Source organism: Clinocottus analis, unplaced genomic scaffold (assembly GCF_023055335.1).
Source record: "Clinocottus analis isolate CAN_PGR_092001 unplaced genomic scaffold, fCliAna1.0.p SCAF_1, whole genome shotgun sequence".
Lineage (NCBI taxonomy): Eukaryota > Metazoa > Chordata > Actinopteri > Perciformes > Cottidae > Clinocottus > Clinocottus analis.
Window position 1 is genome coordinate 10,219,261 of NW_027175820.1, and position 17,080 is coordinate 10,236,340.

At 39.1% G+C, this 17,080-nt stretch overlaps 1 protein-coding gene across 1 annotated transcript in view; it reads left to right on the forward strand.

Moving 5' to 3' along the window:
- Positions 1–17,080, forward strand: part of gpc5a (glypican 5a) — a 105,823-nt gene that overhangs the window by 47,271 nt on the left and 41,472 nt on the right. The window contains exon 7 of the mRNA XM_068575058.1: positions 6,226–6,346. Coding sequence (XP_068431159.1) covers positions 6,226–6,346 — 121 coding nt within the window. The remainder of the gene's footprint in view (positions 1–6,225; positions 6,347–17,080) is intronic.

Below are 17,080 nucleotides of genomic sequence, written 5' to 3' on the forward strand. Positions count from 1 at the left end.
TGTTACCATTTTAACTACCTAACAGATGTTTGTTTGAAGCCTGGCCCCCTTGTTGATTTACACGTTAAACTGCATATGTTCCATTGTCTTGCCTGAAGAATTTTCTGTCCTTAAGAGAACAAGCTGCTTTGAAGTAGTAGTCTCTCCCAGATCCTCTCTGCACTCGGCAATTAGCCAGAGGGACTTTTGTTTCCTCAGTGATGACGGGAAAACAGGTATTGCCTTCGAGCCGACTAACCACAGGCCCGCTTTGTTTCTCACTCAGCCAACCATGAACAGTGTTCATGGTCTACCTCCTTCATCTCCCGAGCCACTGAACTCCGCTCTCCATAACATTTTGATGAAGGTGCTCTCAGGAAAAATAGATTTCTGCATTTAGACAGCCTTTTTTCTTTTTCTACACCGTCGTGTAAAAAGGTTTGGATTCAGATTTTAGATGAAAATTTGAATGAACCGAATTGGCTCTCGCCTTCTTGTTTATTTAATGTTTGGCCCGTTTCCCAAATAAGGAAGAACCTAATTGGAAAAACTAAGTGTTTCTGTTTATTTATCACCAAAGTAATTATACATGTGAACTCACAATTGAATGACAGATAGTGTGAAGGCAAATAATTAACAGGCATGCTCGACTGCACCCCATGATTGATACCTCAAAGGCAGCAGAAGCACACTAATAGATTTAAAACAGTGGGAGTAGTCTCTGACCTGCTAATGAAATGATTCTGTGAACGTTCAGCAGCCATCCGTAAACTGCTTCCAGAAATGCCAGCACGCTGATTGAAACACTGGATCTTGGTTTGTAAGTGTTGCTTTTAGGTCAAGCAAATTGGAAAAAAAAGGAATATGCAATTGTATAGATAAGCCAACAGAGAATTATCATCTGGATCTTTTGCTCCGCTCAGCTTTACGGAGTTTTATTGCAGATTTCAGCTCATTGTTTGAATAAATGGAGTAAAAAACTCCAATAGCAAACACCAAACAACTACGGTGTGTTTATCAGTGTTAGTGTCCTCTGGAAACTTAATTTTGTATCTTCTGTGCAACTTGCATTTCTATATTTGCCAGTGTTTTCTTTACATGCGGTGCATTTTGTTACGTTGCATATGTGTTGATTTTAAATTGATGTCAAGTGAGAATGTTTTCTTCAATTAACTGTGTTTGGTCTATCTGGATGTGTTTTCCTGAAGTTGTACTGTGTTTTGTGACGGTCAGATACTTGTCTTATTCTTGCTCTTTGGGGCGTAAAAAAAAAATTGATTAACAAAACAAAAAGTGTTGTTGTTATTATTGTTCTCTCTGCCAGGAGAATCATGTGATTGCTGCAGAGTGTGCATGCGTCCGTGAGATATTGTGCGCTTATCTGTCTGTCTACTACTAGTATCGCATTCTGCAGCAGCAAATTTTATTCTATTTTAGGTCGTCAGTTATGGCAACATGCTCAAAGAACTCTCGTGGTTGGGGTGAATCAGGTTTTCACAAAATACTTTGTATTTCCTGTTTATCCCGGCCCAGACTGCCTGCTACTCTTAACGGCCCGTAGCTGGTAGGGGACACAAGTAATAAAACCACGAGTGATAAAACAGCTCAGTGTATCTCTGTGGCCAGAGACACACTGGTGTAAAACCATAGACTACGTCAATGGGGACAGCCGGTGCTCAGCCGGTCCTCTGCGGACAGAGACAAAGTCATTCTCTGCCTTTTTCTTAGGAATCAACCTCATGTTTACCAAAATAGACTTGAAGCCAAAATAAATTCGTCAAATTGCGGTTGAACCAGTGGGACGGCGCTGAGACACGCACCTCCACAGAGCCGGCGCTGACATCTGCACACGGCGATTAAAATGAGAACATATCTGGTGTGAGAGACCCGCGAGTAAAAATTGTGTCTGATACACTTGCAGTCTAGTCGGGGGGTTATTCAATTGTGGGTTGTGTTTATTCAATCAATATTACAGTGATGCAGACAGACCTGCCGGAGATCTGTACTCTACTGAGTGCACTTGTAGGTATTTTTATTATATTTATTATTATTATTATTATTATTCCCAACTGTTATTCAACACAGCCCTAATCAATGAATAAAATAAGACAAAAATATTAGAAATAAACAGGATACAATTTGTCACAGCGTGTATTTTTCAACCACAGTATAACAATACACTGGATGGAGGAAGAGTCATGTTCCTCTTGTGTCATGATCAGAGTAAATGACTTTGACGTACCAATCCTACTCTATCCCACAGTCGAGGAATAAGACAAAAGAAGCCTCAAATTTCTTTGTTCCAGGCGTGAAGGTTTTGCACTTACAGATAAATATAGTTGGATGAGAGAGGGATAGGAGCCAAGAATAAAATGATTGAAATTTCCAATCTGGAGCTGAACAGCAGTTTGAGTAGAGTTGAGATGCAAAACAAGAATCCCTTTGGGGTGAAGGATATGGATTATAGGATCCTGCTGCTGGTCCACAGAGACACAGGCAATCACTCAGCTGTTTGATATCCTCTTGTAGGTTGTGCTTGATGCTACTGTGCTTTTTACTCGCCCTGAAGAATAGCTGATGATAGGATCAGTGTTTTTTTTCCTTCTTTTATCTATGACACCTTTTAAGGAGCAGACCTTTACTTTCTGGGGTTGCAACTCCCAGAGAGTCCTTGTGTTGCATTGCCAGAATTGCAGCCTGTTACAAGAGATTGTATGTTTTCAGGTTATAGATCCCAGTGGCATAATGAAATCGATTGCTTACTGAATGCAAGAGGAGCTGCCTGTATGTGTGTGCGTGTGTGTTTGTGCGTTTATAGATACCAGTGATATTTTATAAGTTATTCCACATTTAACTGCACTAAATATCCACTCACAAATAAATCATACATGCCTGTGATTTTCACAATATTAAACAGCTTTTGGTTGCAACATACAGTTTTTAAAATACAGGCTGTTCACATTTTTCAGTGAGTGAAAATGGGCACAGATGGCTCTAATGTAATCTTCTCAATCTGTTATTAATCACACTGTACAGAAAGGAGGGAAGAGACTGCAGTAAAGGTCATAAAAAGGTGGATTTGTAAGATGGTGTGTCACGGTAATAAGCAACACATGCGTTTAGCGGAGAGTTTAACCCTTTTTTTTCTTAACAGGTTTATCCGTACCAATTTATTGTAGTGGCAAACCCAACAGTGACTATCCTTATTCCATTTCCAGACAAACTTCATCTCAGCAGTTGTGTCCAGGGATTCAACAGAGCTGGAGGCAACAGGATCACAGCTCCAGTATACACGGTTCAGGTGCAGTTTAGTCCAAACACATCAGCCTCAAGCCGGAGGCACCTGCTGCAGCGAGCAAACAAGGCCTTCACTTTCACACTTGCATTTTGGTCGATGCGCACAAGGAGCCAATTATTCAGAGAAATCCTGTTATGGCAGAAAAGAAATCTAAGAACTTGTTGACACGCGCAGCAGTAACCTGGCCACTCTAAAATCAAATGCAGCTGACCCACAAGACGTCTCTAGTCTCTTACAAGCCCCACTGCTTTTTATATGAACAGAACCTTTCCCTGATTTAGATGCTTTTAGATTAGATGCTTATACTTATTTTGTTAGAAGAAAGGTTGAACCATCAGCATGTCTTTGATCAAAGGCTAGCTCATGATTAGTATACGTCATACACAGTATGATGCTTCAGTTTGACGAGTTATTGTATTCATTTATCGATATCATTAATCAATTTATAAGGGCTAATATTTGAATTTCCACAGTCGAAACTGCAGGTCAGCTTTGGCTTGTAAAGATATTTTTTCTTGCACAATCCTTAGCAAATGTAAATCAATGAAGGAAATTTACTGACCATGAAAAACACATCAAATATATTAGGTCCAAAAGTTTCAAAGAGCAGTATCATTCTGGCAAAAAAGTTTAAAAGCCTTGAATCAGGATTTTCTGAGGATGGTGTCAACAAGCAAAAAGGCCGACACAATTTCTTGCATGCAGACTCTTCAGATGCAAAACAAATCAATTTACTCCATGTGCAAAAGATGTTTGCTGATACGTTCAAGTCATTGGTGATAGATCTCTGCTGTTTCTCTGAAAGCCTATTCATGTGTAGACTTGTAATCTTCTAACCTAAATGTTCACTTTTCTCTTGTCCTCCAAATGTTGTTTTTTTTTGCTTTCTCTTTTATGTTGTCATTTGTATAAATTTGCCAAAAGAGAAATGCATTTTATAAATACAACTGTGACTATTTGCATCTGCTCTCTAAATTAGCAAAGGACTGTTGTCGACACATTTCAAATGTTCATTTTAATATTTCATTTGACGCATCTGCCAGAAGAAAGACAGCAGCCACAGCAGAGACAGTGAGGACAAAGGCCACAAAAAAGAAAGCCTCATAAGAAAAATAGTGGCAATAACAGACCAACTGCTGATAAAAAGTAAAAACTGACACTGCGTGGGAAACTAATCAAATTTAGTAGTTCTGATTTTCAGGAAATTAACATCAAAATAACATCTCAAGGACTCAGACATCTGGACTAAATTTGAATTCTGCCACCAACCTTTTCTTTTAAATAAATTAGACACCCAGGCTTCCTGCACTTTATTTATTCATACTTTTTCTTTCCCTTTCTGACCTTGTATTGCTTGAAGAGGACTCATCAATTTGTATTATTTGCTACAAAATCACTCATTTAAGCCACTGATTGTTTTTTTTTAAATGTTTTCATGTTAATTCTCTAATGCAGATATTTAAATTCTTAGAGACATCAGGATAGCACCTCAGTAGTCTACTCCATCTGACACACACACACACACACACACACACACACACACACACACACACACACACACACACATGCATGCATACACACACATACATGCATACACACACATGCGTGCACAGGTATTTCAGCAGTGAGTGACTTTACCTTGGTCTACTAGTTTGATTAAGCGATATACTGGAGATTGAGATGTGATTGAATTGTTCTCACTCACCGGCTGTCATGGTCAAAGTCATTACAGCTGACAAACTGTATTCAACCTAAAGAGTGAGGAGTCCTTGAGGTGAACTGAAGCCTATTATCAAGCTATAACAACAATGAACAGCTTTAGAACAAAGATTAATGCTGCATATGGAGACGTTAAAGCACAGATCATAAATGAATAGTTGAGTACACCGTACTCACGGTGTGGTTTAATAGTTTCATTTCTAGGAGAGAGCATAAAGAGCTTGATATATGTTTTTTTTATAAAAGCATACATGTAATGTGCAGCCTTGCAGCACTGCAGCAGAGACACACGGCTGCTCATGTTTCCCCCACATCACGAATCCTGCTTTATCCACAGGGTGGGCCGACATATGAATTATGCTTTGTATTATATTTATCACCTTTGTATGAGTTCAGAATATGGATCATATTTTAGTATTGCCCCATAAGAGAATAAGAGATAAAGAATTAGACTTTCTTCAGTGTTGAGTTTGCTTTTCAAACACACTGGCGGTGTATTCTGATGGAAGAAGTATTCAGTACCTTAAAAGTAAAAGTATCAATCATACAATGTAAAAAATCATGCTTTTAAAAAACTACAAAAGTAAATGAATGAAGTATTATCACCAAAATGTACGTACATTATTGATGATGGGAACTCCTTCTGCAGCGACCTGTGATAGATGATTATACATATAATTGTAGCTAGAACTAGTTTAGCCCGTGGTTTTAACATAGACGTCAACGTCATGTGATGATTATTGGCAGAGAAAAGAAGAAAAGACAAAAGATCTGCCACACAAATCTGTCCGCACTTTCTGTACTCCTCTAATCTTTACCCTTTTGTGAAATATTGAAAATATTTACTGTTTTGTGCCTTGAGCTTTGCAATTAAACCAGACGTTATGAGAGTGTCTCTTTGGTGGAACCACGAACAACTCAGGCATAAACACCACAAGCGGCCCAAACTAAACACTACTGCTGTAACAAATCTCAAGACTATGGTTTCTTCTTTAATAAAGCATGATGTTTCATTTGCTTATCATATATGGTTTTTGTGTGTATCTTAATGTGAAAAAAAAAACCTCCTGTTAAATAAATGCTGTGGCGTAGAAGTATAGTTCAACAATCTTTCATAAATGTGCTTCATTACTGTCCACCACTGCTATTTCACATGTTCTGCTTTAGCCTCACTCATAGATGTGTGGAAACACTTACACTCCTCTCTGTCTTTTGTACTGGCTTCACAGCTACACCCTGCGTGTGGTGGGCAACGGGATCAAGGCTCAGAGTGCCAACCCTGAAGTGAAAGTGAAGGGAGCAGACCCTGTGATCAATCAGATCATTGACAAACTGAAGCACATCAATCAGGTGAGCCTCTCTCGTTGTCTCTACGTACGTACTGTGTCTACCTCATCGGATTTCTTTCTCTTTTTGTGCAGCTCTCACTCCACTTTAAGTCTATAATTCCATCCCTCATTCTTCCAAACATATGCTACCTGTCTCCTCAGGCAATATGCTAAGTCTCTGTGCGTCTTTGTGAGTTTATGGAACATTAAGTATCTCTCGTTAGCTTTAGGCTTGTTTTTCAAGGTGCACGGAAAAGAAACGACTCACAAAGCTGCAGCCTCTAATTTGTGACCTTTTGAATAATCATATCATCTTTCATATTACCAGTAAGTACCGACTAATAGAAAACTAGTCTCAAATGCAAAATCATCTCCAGGCAATGAAAAAAAAAAATCAATCTTTACACGTTTAGAAACCCATTTTGTCTGGTTTGTGTGTCTTCATATTTACAAAATTATTTTTCTGCTCTTTGTCAAAATCAATGTAGCTTTTCTATCACCCGGCCTGCACGTCTGTGCTGCTGTGGCTCCTTTCAGCGCTGTTTATCTCTCAGTGTGATGAGATTAGGGTAGTTTACTGGAGCACTTTCTCTTCTGCAGCTTCAATAACAGCTGCTGTAGCAGCTTCTGGGTTGTTGCACTGCAGCAGCAGCTTCACATGTCTGTTGCTTTGGTTTCCCAAGTGGCAGGCTGAAGGCAGGTCATCTCTTTTGACCCCGTGCTGGCACCCCCCTCCCTGACTAATTCACGCCATCTGTGGAATGTCGGAACACATAAATCTATATCATAACCATTGGAGAGCACCTGATCTGCCTCCTTGACATTCACTGTGTAAATGTCTTTCTCTCTGTGTAGGTTTTTGTGCTCCTTTGCGTACGTCCTTACGGTTCTGTGAATTTTAACCTGGAGGAGAAAAACTGTTTTATGCTTGCAAGCTTAGAAAGGTAAGATCTGATGCACATGATTTACTGTCACCATGAAACAAATCATGCCCGTCAGATCAGCAGAGATTATGTACGCATGTATAATCTTCTGGGAGCAAGTCCTTCAGTGACTGTAAACATACTCAGTCGTCTGTTGCTTTGTTTTTGAAACTGGGGAGTTGTGTGAACCCGTTTGTGTCGTCATAAGCAGCGATGCAAAATGACATTTGGGCATAATTTATGTCTCTTATGTCTTGCTCATTATCAGTTAACCTACCCATCAGACAGGGTGAGTTAGGAGGATGTCTACTATTTGCTTTTGGAATTCCCCAAAACTGTAAATGAAGACACTGCGCACACAATTTTTAACAATAAAACACAAAAGCTGATTCTGGCTGATATAACAAGGAGAAGACCAACACCTTTGCTCTCTGTCACACTCATGCATGATGGCATCACGTTCACAACAATCGACATTGTGCCATGTTTTTTTCTGCTCTACTTTACCGGGAACTTTACATGTTATTAACGTGATGAATCCCATCCTCGCATCTCAACAACATAATTGTCTCAAAGATATATCAAAGGTGAAAGCTTGGCTCGGTTTTTCATTCCTCTTGTAGCAAAGATACAATGATAATGCTCAAAGTTTGCCATTTGATTTTCATATTCACAGCTCATTCAAAATTCTGCTTTTTGGTACAGTATATCCAAGTTGTGTTTTTTGCTTCAGTTTTGAAATAATGTTTTGTTCTCAGCACCTTTACAGGTGTCTTTGAAATGTTTTACCTATTTGAAGAATTCTCTTTCACAATTCAAAGACAGTGACAGTAGACGCACGATTTATGTCAAAAGGTTGTGACGGGCTCTTTCAGGAACAATTCTACTTGGAAATAAAATGGAGATAGTTTATTTATAGATTAATGAAAAGTTTAGTATGAACGAAATTCAAACACCTTACACTGACTTGCTGTCTACCAATTGTCATAAAATAATCTGCCCAATGTAAATACATGTAAAGGATTTTCTCAGCATTTTCAATATGACATGTTAATGATTTCAACCAGAGCTTATATACAACATGTTGTCTTTCTTTCTGTTATATGTTGTGTTTTCTGTCATGATCCCAGCTCCCATTAAGTTGGTCTGAAAAACTAACTAATGTTTATTATAAAAAGACATTGTCAGATTCATATTCTTTTACATATTATTTGACACTCACCAGCAGGTCAACTTTTCACTTATGTGAAAACTAAACAAACAAAAAAACACATTTAGTAAAGGCAGTCACGGTTCCAAAATGATTTATCCTGATGACTTTGGTTGATGCTCTGACTTTTCCTCTGGTGCCACAATGAGATTAGTATTAGATGGATTGCAATGCAATGTGGAACACACACTCACATCCCTCTCACGATAAATTGCCCTAACTTTGGTCCCCTGACTTTTCATGTATTGCGCCATCATTCGTCAACATGTTTATTGGTCCAATGTGACCAATGTGCAGTGTGACCTGCAAAACTAACAACATTCCCATCAGCCTCAGCTGCACTTAGTACTTAGTAAAGACTCTTCGTTTTCTTTAAAACTGGGGGCTAGTGCAACTTAAACATTAGTGAAATACATTCACACCGTAACAAATTCAGCTATCTTCTAAAGACTCTCATTAAAATCCTAACAATTATCCAGCTTAATTTCCGCAAGCATATGATAAGATCATTAGCATCATAAATTGTCAGAGCGTCTGAATGAAATCACTGACATTTCCGATCAGCGTGATGATTCATAGAGCTCAACAACACAAACAGCCTGTTGTCACTCACAAGGTTTCAATACGACAGCTTTGTCGCTGGTCCTACACGTCAAACTATACACAACACAATCTTTTCCAAACCCAAGTAGTTTTGTTGCCTAAACCTAAGGAAGTTGTTTCCATGTGACACGGACGTTACAAAAAAATACATCCAACCAGCGGAAACTGACATGCAAAGGTAACACATTAGAGACTCCTACGTCTGCAAAAATACAGAATGATAGTTTTTTTTAAAATATATGTTGTCTCAATGTTTTTTTTCCCCATCTATCTATTTGACCATAATTATTATTAATAATAATATTATCTATGCTCACTTTATATGTTGGACAGGAGAGAAGCGTTTTTTGTTTGGTACATGTTGAGGAATTGACAATGAAGCTGAGTTTGACTGCTCGAGGGATACGGAGAGTGTCATAGTTTGAAGCGTAGGGCCACGAGTTGTGAGTGCAAACGTGTTGACAGAAACAAAGCCATGTTTGACACGCTTGAGCATTAAGACATTACAATATCAACCACAGTTCCAGCACTTAAGTAATAACAAACAAAAGAAATAGCTAATTAGTCCCTCAGAATATAAATATAAAGTATCCAAATAAAATCTCTGAGGCATTGACAGCATTTCTGTTCATCAAACACAACACAAATGGAACACAGGAGTCAGTTTCTCAGCTGTTAAACAGATGGTCTTTCAATAAATTCATGTGAGGATAACACAAGAATCTGCAAAACACTAGTGTTGGTTAGTCTGTACCTTTCATCCAGTCATTGTTAAAGCTGTATTTCATTCAATAATTTCTAAGATCTTTGAGGCACCAAATGCATCTTCAACAATTTTAGACACGATTTGGAGACACTGACAACAAAATACAAGTTTACTCCAGCTTCTAGATTTTGCCGCTCTTCTTTTTTTCTTGACTTTTAATCTGAATGTGACCAATTTACAACCTTGTCAAGTGTGTCAGTAGGGTTCAGAAAGCATTTTTCGAAAAATTGAAAGCCTTCAAAAGTTATATTTTAGTATTCAAAATCTACTTGTGTTGAATTTAAAACGTGCCCTTTTTCACAAGTGCTATTTGTCAAATCCTCATGTTCTGTGCCAGCACTGCCTCCAGCACATGCAGACAAAATATAAAAAAAAGGCACACTTCCTTTTCAGTTGGGTAAATAGGGAACCTTGTCTGTTTTAGTCATGATGATAACCTCCCAGATCTTGTGTTCAATGAGCGGTTCAATGCTGTAGGCTATTTCGCGGTTTCGGGGCTTTATGGGAAGTCTAGATGCAAACAACCTATAATTAATTGTAGCAACATCTCGAGTACACTCAAGCCACATTACCCTCCATCACTGGCTCAAACTGCTCCTCAAACAGAGGTGCTTTGTTGTTTTCTCCCAATCACTCTTGTGGATAATACAGTTTACAAAAGCTTTACAAATAAGATTTTAAAAAGTGTTTTCTGTTTAAATCTCTCATGTGAGAACGACAGCGTTTGTAGTTAGCAAAACTCAAATGTGATCATGCAAACCATGACGTCAGTAAAAGCAGAATGTGTGTGTGTGTGATGTTGTTGCTGCAAAACCTGATGTTGTCGTGCTGCTTCCATTCAACTTCACACCAAATGCAAGATGTTTGCGGCATGAAAGCAATACTGAGGTCTCCCCTGATTCAAATCACACTGACACTGTTCATTGAGTCAACTGATCATGTTCATGTACTGAAGCACTAAACGCCCGAAGTGCTTTGGGAAGGCTCATTGAAAGATGGAGGGCCTTGATCAGTCGGTGTAGATATTTGATAAAAAAAAGTTCAGAACATATGGACAGTAACAGATTGGTTGAAGCTTCAGTCTGTGGAGACTTGAGCCACGCTTGAAAAAAACGTCTCATTCATTTGAATGTAGCCAGTCTGTTGGCACAGCACGGCTGCAACACAGACGGCTTCGGTAAACCAATAAAGGGTCCTCCAGGGAAACAAGGATTCGTTTTTTAGCTATATGTTTTATGACAGACAACCTTTTTTATTTTTATGATGGACTTATTATTACATATATATATAAATATATATTTCTTTGTGCCTGATACAAAGGAACCCTGCTGTCTTAAGTAGACTAATGTGGTTGAGCACAAGCTTTCTAAAGGAGTGAATGCTTTTAAGAGAGCTAATTAATCAAAGCGGTCCCTATACACTCTGAAGTATGTATTGTGCTTAATGGTCAGAAAAAGTATAAAAATTGCATCTATTTTTCTACCAGAAGTTGACTTAGAGGAAGGTGAAATCTTACAAGCGATGTTGTGTCTAAGAATTGCAGACTTTTCTATAATACATCTGATTCTGTTCATTGAACAGCTTGTGTGTTCACAGTCCTTGAATCTATTTGCATTATCATCTCATTGATTTACAAATAGCTCTGATTGGCATCTCATTAGCCTCTGAAGTGCTACACAAGTGTGGGTCTGTGTGTCTGAGCGGAATTGTCATTTAACATCCATTTTCAACCCTCAGATTTAATTCCCCTGCCATGTTCAAGGTGTTTTTCACACATGAGTTGAGGCACACAGCAAGTTGAACAAAATACATGACAGGAAGTGCATGTAATTCAATGACAATGTGGCTGTTTATGATGGCAACAGGGTCTTTCAGAAGATATGTTGATAACGTGCAGATGTAAAATGCAGCTGGTGTTAAGTGGTGATGATTTGACATTTTAATGTATTGGACTTCTTTTGTGGTCGATGAATACTGGATGCAAGGGGAGAAAGTATATTGGTCTGTGTGGGGGGTTAATAGCGGCTCAGTTTATGGCCAGCAAACACATCAATTATAACAGTGCACACTGCACACATTCATTCAGATGTGCACATGAGTGTCTGTGTGAATGTCGGGTATACACCACACAGTATATTACATCTATAAATCACTATGGGGCTGGTGCACCTTGTTGATAAGTTGCAACTTACCTTAATGTGCATTAATGGCAGGTTGCCTGTTAAAAGGCTAGAGAAAATGTACACTGACACATTATATGGATAAAGGAAACAGATGAAATTGTGTTACCTTTAAAGGTGCCACTGTTGGGCATTTTATGAGATTAAGATTAATGTGTCCATGCAAACATTTATATTCATGTTTCTCATATCAGAAATGTTCTTTACTCTTTCCCTGACCTTGACAAACTGAAGTGGAGAAACCGCTCAAAGTTTCCCTAGAATCAAATGTAAATGTATCATTACTATTCCACAGCCGAGGCTGCGGGAAAACACAAAACAGCAGTGCAGCTATTGACAAATTCATCATGCAATCTAAGTGTACAAACTCCAGATTTCATCATCTTGCTCATCAGCAGCTCTTTCCTATGAATTATTTGTGGGCTCCTCTCCTTCTTGCCTGTCCGCTGCTCTTGATGTGGTAAAACCCATTAAGAATCTATAAGTAGGCTCTGTCCCTGTGTCTCTCAATCAAAATCAGGAGCAAGCAGCTCCTCACCCTGTCTGTGGGCTGAATTATTTACCAGTCATTGATGTGGTGGTTGACCAGCAGTTTTGTTTGTGAATTATTCATGCCCCCTCTCCTCTTAGTCCAAAGATTAACACTGAGAATGTATTCACATTTTATTTTCAGCTCTTCGAATGAGCATACGGCATCAGAACATTTGAGGGTTTAGAAGTCTGTTTAATGAGTGAAGGCAGTCTTGATTATAAACAACATCCTGTTCTCTTAAAGAATATTTAATATTTAACACACCACAGGCGCCAAGCATGACTCTGATTGTTCAATTAAATCATGTTGGTATCCAGAAAGGAGTCTGTGAAGTCTGATATGTCACGGCTGTGCAAACAAGTCTTAATTGAAGGCAATTCTCAAAACCTGCAGCAGAATAATTTGTTTTTTAATCCACACTTGTTGTGTCATTCATTATACACTGCCTGGCCAAAAAAAGTGTCCACCTGGATTTAACTATTACTGCCTACTGTACAAGCCTGTGGGGGCAGTGCGATGATCTGGGGTTGCTGCAGTTGCTCAGGTCTAGGTTCAGCAACGACCAGGTTCAGCAACGACCAGGTTATTCCATCAATGGATTTTTTTCTTCCCTGATGACAATGCCAGGATTCATCGGGCTCAAATTGTGAAAGCGTGGTCCAGGGGGCATGAGACATCATTTTCAAACATGGAGTCCAGACATAACCCCATTGAGAATCTTTGGGATGTGCTGGAGAAGGCTTTGCAGCGGTCAGACTCTACCATCATCAATACAAGATCTTGGTGAGAAATGAATGCAACACTGGATGGAAATAAGTCTTGTGACATTGCAGAAGTTTATCGAAACAATGCCACAGTGAATGCGTGCCGTAATCAAAGCTAAAGGCGGTCCAACGAAAGTGTGTGCGACCTTTTTTTTGGTGGCAACTTTTTTTTTGGCCAGGTAGTGTACCTTAGCACAGAAAAGAAAGACAAGTTCAAAACCAGCTACAATGCATACCTGTAGATAACAAATAAAGATAACTGTATCTTCAATAATTGCATGTGTTTATCCAAGATTAACGTCCAGTTTGAGCAACAGCAGCAGAATCCGTTGTGTAATTAGTCACAAATTGCACCATTGAAGTTTAACTGTATTGCAAAATACTACAAAAACTATTTGAATAATACATGTCTTAAACTTTTAGGAACCTTTTCTCCTAAGAATTGTATTTATGTGTATTTTTTTTGCCTTGTAGTGATACAATTTACATCAACATATCAGACCAACTGTCTAATCTGTAGATGTAAATGTTTGACACTTTTGAACACATTTGCCTGAAGTTCAGTAATATTTTCTAAAATGTCACCAAACATTGAGTGAAAATGCTCACAGGGAATGTTTCACTGTTGTATATTTTGGTGTATTTAAATACTCATCCAAAGCATGGCTGAGATATGGTTGAGTTTCGATTATTGGAAACACTTGGTTGTGGTTCAGAGATAAGTGCTGATCATGGTCACGTCTCTCAATGCTTTCTAACTTCACTACCTTGTTCATGACTCGCAGCTAAAAAAATATTTGTTTCTTTCGAAGACGTGTATCTTATTTTTTTAAATTGTTTTTCAAGCCAAGCAACACCCTTAAAAGCAGGGCACTGTAGTTTTTTGAACTGGAATAAAAATCATCTTTTTGTTGGTAGCTACTTTCAACAACTAATTAATACACATTTGGTGCTTTGAGGGCGCAGATCGGTGCATGTGTGATAAATAAACTGCAAACCCATATATATTTACATTACTATCCATCCATCCATTCATATTCAGGGCCGTCGGGCAGCTTGATATTTCAGACGTTCCACTCCCCCACAACGTTTTCCGTCTCCTTTCCTTTCGGATGTCTGAGCACCTCCCCCTATCTCTGAGGCTGAGCCCAGCCACCCGATTAAAGAAGCTCAATTTGGCCGCTTGTATCTCATTCTTTTGGCCACTACCCAATGCCCATGATTGTAGGTGAGTGGGCAGAATGTAGATGGACTGGTAAATCCAGAGCTTTGCTCCCCGACTAAGCTCCCCCTTCACCAAAATGCCTATATCACTACTGACGTTGCACCTGAAAGCCTGAAGAGGACCCCCGGGGTTCTTGAAATCCCTTGCTCGGGGGCAGTGACTCTCCTCCATTCTGGAGGGTGCAATCCGGCAGAGAACAATGGCCTCGGACTTGGGGGTACTGACTCTCATCATTACTGTATGTTGTAATTTCTAGTCCGGCCTCTCACTCACCAATCCGCTTTGCTGATGCTGCACTTGGTCTGGATCAACACCTTGTCAGTGCTGCTGCAGTGAGGGAGATGAAAAATGACAGTGTGTGTCATGGGAGCCGACTCACGGCCTGACACTCTTCTCCTCTGCCTGGCAAATATGATCATTGTAAGATCTCTTCTCCACCCTCTATTTACAGATAGTAGCGTGTGTTCAAAGAGAATACTGATGAGCTGAAAAAGCCACACACAATTTTATTCTTCTATCTCTGGAGGTGTGATTCGTTTTGACACATGACACCCGCCACCTCTTTAGGATATGTACCCTGTACACACACTGCTCTACACTATAAATATTATATTATATTATTTAGGGACAGTCGATTTTTGAAACTTTTAATTCTTTGCAGTTTTCTTTGATGGCACCTTCATCTGCGGTGGAATTCAATTGTGTAGGCAGGATAAATGATTACAATGCCCACACTTTTACAAAAAACAGAGTAACACGGCCATCATCTTGTTCCGTTACTGTAGACGCAGCTTGAGTACAAACCTTAATGGCTTAAGGTCATGAGTTGGAGTTGACAGCTGAGTCAACATATTAGACTGCAGTAAAGAAGGCCTGTTTTCTCTAGTGGATAAGGTTGTTTTAGAAATGCTAAAGCAATGGCGTGGTTTAACATTTTTAATGTTTTTACATAGATGTTAAACAAAGTACAATCATAGCCCAAAAAAATGATATAGAGTTTAATTAGTCCTCTATTTTACAATAACCTACTTGTTTATTCCTGAGGCAGATGCCACTATGTAATTAATCTGCGCTAATAAACAAATTAAATAGTTGCACTGTGGCATTCTCGACTTTGGAAAAGACATTTTAAAAGCAAAGGATAGTATAATCATATGATACTAAGAAAAACGCACAATAAACAGCTCTATACACATCATATGCACAGCTTTAGTGTCTGTGTGTGTGTGTGTGTGTGTGTGTGTGTGTGTGTGTGTGTGTGTGTGTGTGTGTGTGTCTGTGTTTGTGGAGGTACTATTCATTATCCTGACTACCTGTGTGAAGAAACTGTCTCTGAAATGGGTGGTGCGGGATTTAATGCTCCAGTAGCATTTTCCAGATGGCAGGAGTGAAAATAGTGTGTGTGGGCTGGATGACTGGTGTCTTTGTCCTTGATGATGCTTTGGGCTTTCCTTATGCAGCGGGTAATGAAGATATCATGGATTTGTTGTAGGTCTGTGCCAGTAAATTTCTTGATGCAGGCTTAACATTGATGTGCTGCAGGTTCCAGAGCTGTGCAGTCAAACCTGCTAAAGCATGTACTGAGATGCAGCCTGTCAGAATATACTGTCTGTGGTGCAGCAGTGAGAGTGAAGCCAAGTCTCAGTTACAATTCAGAATCTTTTGAGACGCCTCACCTCCTTTGTAGTGTTTTCATAAAAAAGCAGCTTGTATTATGAAGAAGTTTGTGATGAGTACAGTGGTGAATACGAAATGTATTAAATATCTCAGGTGGCCAGGTCTTGTTTCCAGGGTGGTTATCTGAGGTAACCAAAGACAGGAAAGATCATGTAAAGGTAACAATCTGTCAAAAAGAAGCAATGTAAGATTTTCCAGTGTGCAATCACTCTAGCTACTCTGTGAGACTCGACCTGAGACGGCACAGTAGTGCTTTGAGATGCTAATGTGTCACAAAGACCATGTTTACATACTGATGTTTAGCAGGTACAATGTTTATCGTGTTAGCATGGTAGCATTTGATAATTAGCACCGAACACCAAAAACAGCTGAGGCTGATGGGAATGTGTTCCAGGTAATTCCAGGTCAAAAACTAAACTATTAAAAAAAAGGGACATTTTGACATGATGATGACGACGATAGAGGAAATATTGGATTACACAGACAGACAGACAGACAGACATACTCTCCTCAATAACCTCCATCTAACAACCTTTGCATTGTCTGAGACTGTAGCCTGCGTGTTCACTGTTTCCAAGTAACAATATTTTTTTTGCTCATATTGTTTGGTGTCTAATCAGTTCCCTAATTTACACTCGCTTGTTTGTCCTCATTGTTATTAACGGCAGATTTTCTCCTGATTGTGTTTCCTGCCAGAGTAGTGGTTGCCATGGCTATTTCCTGGTGCATTTAATTAACATGTACCATTTTCTACAATTGTGAGGTGGATCCCCCTGGGATAATTAAGACTCAAAGAGGTTGAGAACCACATGCTTAAACTGTAGTAATTAAATTAGCTATAACTGTAAAGTGCAGACAGAAAAAGGGGAACATATG